The sequence below is a fragment of the Aplysia californica genome, unplaced genomic scaffold (genome assembly GCF_000002075.1).
Source record: "Aplysia californica isolate F4 #8 unplaced genomic scaffold, AplCal3.0 scaffold00588, whole genome shotgun sequence".
Lineage (NCBI taxonomy): Eukaryota > Metazoa > Mollusca > Gastropoda > Aplysiida > Aplysiidae > Aplysia > Aplysia californica.
Window position 1 is genome coordinate 92,255 of NW_004797858.1, and position 4,520 is coordinate 96,774.

At 41.0% G+C, this 4,520-nt stretch overlaps 1 protein-coding gene across 1 annotated transcript; it reads right to left on the reverse strand.

Annotated features, from left to right (window-relative positions):
* Positions 1 to 247: 247 nt before the first annotated feature.
* On the reverse strand, positions 248 to 4,090 carry LOC101858665 (uncharacterized PPE family protein PPE12). Its single transcript, XM_005107258.3, has 2 exons — positions 3,991 to 4,090; positions 248 to 2,313 (listed from the first exon to the last, which is right to left on the reverse strand). The coding sequence occupies exons 1-2, from the start codon at positions 4,088 to 4,090 to the stop codon at positions 248 to 250; spliced, it is 2,166 nt and encodes a 721-aa protein (XP_005107315.1).
* Between the last annotated feature and the right edge of the window lie 430 nt (positions 4,091 to 4,520).

Sequence of the window (4,520 nt, forward strand, 5' to 3'; positions counted from 1 at the left end):
GGGGGGGGGGGGGGCCTTTAAACCCCCGGCCCCCCCAGTTTTTATTTAAAATCAACCCAGGGTTGCAACCATTTCCCGCCTTTAAAAAACCCAGGTTGTGGGGGGGTTTACCCCCCCCCCCCCCCCCCCCCCCCGCCCTAAAATATTTCGTCAGGAAGAATCTCAGAATAATAATCTTCAAAATACATTTTGGCTTCTTCATACTAATACAATAGCTTCGGCCTTATCCGTGCCAAAACCGTGCAAACTAATTTTCTTGCCAAAGATCTTTTAAAGCTTCCACTGTAGCATTTACCACTTGTTTGATTGCTTGCCAAAAATCTTCTTCCTGAATATCGCCACTTGTTAAACTTCCGGCCAATAATCTTGTCAAGTTTACATTTTTTATTGAATTCTCTGCCAAAGATCTTGTCAAGTTTCCACTAGAGACATTTCCATTGGTTGAATTGTCTGCCAAAGATCTTGTCAAGTTTCCACTAGAGACATTTCCACTTGTTGAATTGTCTGCCAAAGATCTTGTCAAGTTTCCACTAGACACATTTCCACTTGTTGAATTATCTGCCAAAGATCTTGTCAAGTTTCCACTAGACACATTTCCACTTGTTGAATTGTCTGCCAAAGATCTTGTCAAGTTTCCCCTAGAGACATTTCCATTGGTTGAATTGTCTGCCAAAGATCTTGTCAAGTTTCCACTAGACACATTTCCTGTGGTTGAATTGTCTGCCAAAGATCTTGTCAAGTTTCCACCAGAGACATTTCCTGTGGTTGAATTGTCTGCCAAAGATCTTGTCAAGTTTCCACTAGAGACATTTCCACTTGTTGAATTGTCTGCCAAAGATCTTGTCAAGTTTCCCCTAGAGACATTTCCATTGGTTGAATTGTCTGCCAAAGATCTTGTCAAGTTTCCACTAGACACATTTCCTGTGGTTGAATTGTCTGCCAAAGATCTTGTCAAGTTTCCACCAGAGACATTTCCTGTGGTTGAATTGTCTGCCAAAGATCTTGTCAAGTTTCCACCAGAGACATTTCCTGTGGTTGAATTGTCTGCCAAAGATCTTTTCAAGTTTCCACCAGAGACATTTCCTGTGGTTGAATTGTCTGACAAAGATCTTGTCAAGTTTCCACTAGACACATTTCCACTTGTTGAATTGTCTACCAAAGATCTTGTCAAGTTTCCACTAGACACATTTCCACTTGTCGAATTTTCTGCCAAAGATCTTGTCAAGTTTCCACTAGACACATTTCCACGTGTTGAATTGTCTGCCAAAGATCTTGTCAAGTTTCCACTAGACACATTTCCACTTGTTGAATTGTCTACCAAAGATCTTGTCAAGTTTCCACTAGACACATTTCCACTTGTCGAATTTTCTGCCAAAGATCTTGTCAAGTTTCCACTAGACACATTTCCACTTGTTGAATTATCTGCCAAAGATCTTGTCAAGTTTCCACTAGACACATTTCCACTTGTTGAATTATCTGCCAAAGATCTTGTCAAGTTTCCACCAGAGACATTTCCTGTGGTTGAATTATCTGCCAAAGATCTTGTCAAGTTTCCACTAGACACATTTCCACTTGTTGAATTGTCTGCCAAAGATCTTGTCAAGTTTCCACTAGACACATTTCCACTTGTTGAATTGTCTGCCAAAGATCTTGTCAAGTTTCCACTAGAGACATTTCCTGTGGTTGAATTGTCTGCCAAAGATCTTGTCAAGTTTCCACTAGAGACATTTCCAGTTGTTGAATTGTCTGCCAAAGATCTTGTCAAGTTTCCACTAGAGACATTTCCACTGGTTGAATTTTCTGTCAAAGATCTTGTCAAGTTTCCACTAGACACATTTCCACTTGTTGAATTGTCTGCCAAAGATCTTGTCAAGTTTCCACTAGACACATTTCCACTTGTTGAATTGTCTGCCAAAGATCTTGTCAAGTTTCCACTAGACACATTTCCACTTGTTGAATTGTCTGCCAAAGATCTTGTCAAGTTTCCACTTGAGACATTTCCTGTGGTTGAATTGTCTGCCAAAGATCTTGTAGAAAAGTTTCCAATGGAGACATTTCCACTGGTCGAATTATCTGCCAAAGATCTTGTCAAGTTTCGACCAGAGACATTTCCTGTGGTTGAATTGTCTGCCAAAGATCTTGTCAAGTTTCCACTAGAGACATTTCCACTTGTTGAATTGTCTGCCAAAGATCTTGTAGAGAAGTTTCCACTCGACACATTTCCGACAGTTGAATTGTCAGCCAAAGATCTTGTCAAGTTTCCACTAAAGGCATTTTCAAATGATGTAGAATTTCTTGATGCACTGTTATTTGCTGTGAATGAAAGAGACATCAAATATGAAAACGAAATCTGTATGCCCGCCTGTCTGTCTTTTTGTCTGTTTGTGTGTCTGTTTGCTTGTCTCTTTGTCTGTTTGCTTATGTGTTGGTCTGTCTTTTGTCTGTCAGCTGTTCCACTGTTGTCTTTTTTTAAAGAACATATCGCCTACTTCTGAGTAATGTCTGAATGCCTTTGCCTTTGGCTCAGGCGTGATGATACTGTTCAGAGGTCCTTCTGAACTTTTAGGACCAGGGAAATGGCCGCCAGTCTTGTCAGATTTTTCAATTTTGCTCACAAATTGCTTTGATTGTTCCTCCATATCCCTGTCCTGTGTAATCCCCCCCCCTCCCACTTCCCCTGAAAAAAGACACAATTTGCATAATTTATCCCGAGAGCTGAGCGGGATATAAATTCCCAGCAGTTACAGAAATCATCATCATCATCATCATCATCATCATCATCATCATCATCATCATCATCATCACCATCATCATCATCATCATCATCATCATCATCATCATCAAGTGCTAGATATGCTACATACATCGGCGATCATGATTTGCTCGGATGATCTAAAAAAAACGCTGTATCATCCCGATCTTTGCCTTCATCCATCTATTTAGGCTTTCCAAGCAAGTTGCTCTGGGTCTACCCCTGCCTTGTTTGCCTCCAACGTTACCAGCGAGAGTTCGATGTTCATTTTCCTTACGTATATTTCAGTATCCCAGAAACTGCATTCGTCAGATAGATCCTATATAGGCCTGCTCGATGGAGAAAAAAAATTCCAATAAAAAAGATTCACATGGGAATCGAACTCACGTTATCAGCGTGCAACACAAAAGAGCACAATCGTTGCAATTTATAGATCTAGATCTACTTCTTCTTACCGGACATATTTTTATTCAATGAATTGTCTGCCGAAATTCTAGTAAAATTCTCATAGCGACATCTCAACTTGCTGAACCGCCTGCCAAAGATTTTGTAAAGTTACCCGGGAGAAATGTCCACGACATGAATTGCCCGCTACTGCCCTAGAAAAGTTTCCACTTGTGAAATTGCCACCCAAACCTTTCGAAAAATCTCCATTTGAGACATTTCTACTCGCTGCATTGCCTGCAACAGATCTTGTTACATTTTCACAAGAGAATTACCACTTGCTAAATTGCCGGCCTTGTCAGAATATATTATTATATGTTCTGTACTTCGTACTTTATACCTCGACTCCGAAGCAGAAAGTCCGTGTTCGAGCCTCAGTTCGGACATGGATTTTTTTCACCCCCCTTCCTGCTCACTCAGCAGTAATGGGTACCTGACTTGGAGTTGGGGAAGTAAAGGCGGCGTGGAAAGGAACTGGCCACTCTACCACAATATGCCGAAGGCCCAGGAAGTTGTCTCACTAACAAGGCAATCCCCAATGTCCGAATCGGATGTGGGAACAACTTTTTACCATTATACTGGCCTGTCCCCGTGGTTTTATGCATTCCGCATAATTTAGCAAAATTTGATCTTTTTTTGCATATTTTCTTATTATTTTCTGTTACCGTTCTTCGTTAAAATTAACACAATCGCATAATTTCACATTTTTGGGCCCAGTTAGAATAATTTCAGAATTGTTCTTTCATAAAACGACGGGGACAGACTGGCCCATGATTACGATAACTTCAACTTACCAGTGGCGGAGTTGTAAGAGCGCGGGAAACAATCCGAGAGGCCAATAGCGACGTAAAACACCACAGAGGAAAGCCACAAACTTCTTCGTAAGGCGGCCATCTTGGACTAGGAGGGAACTCTGTGTTTATGGATGCAAGAACTTGCAAGTAACAGCCGGGGTAGCGTAGGTGACGTCACAGCTTTACGTGCTCCTGATCGCCGGAGACAAGTGACAGATCTACGTAAATTTTCATCTTTATATACGTTTCAAGCAGAAGAGTTGTGTTTGTTGCCAATCGCACCTGTCCTTCATGCCAAAGTGATCTATCTACCACTTGATACGTTGCAGATGAAACCTTTTTAACGAATTCTGTAACTCAATGTGGACACATACACATACTTTCACATGTTTATCGCCACACCCACTGATTACAATCACAAGGGAAACAAAGCTAGGCTTGACAGAAAGCCACAAATAAACATTTAGAATGTAAGTTAATCGTTTCAACATGAGACAAAGATAATACGTGAGGCAGCGTGGTGAAATCAG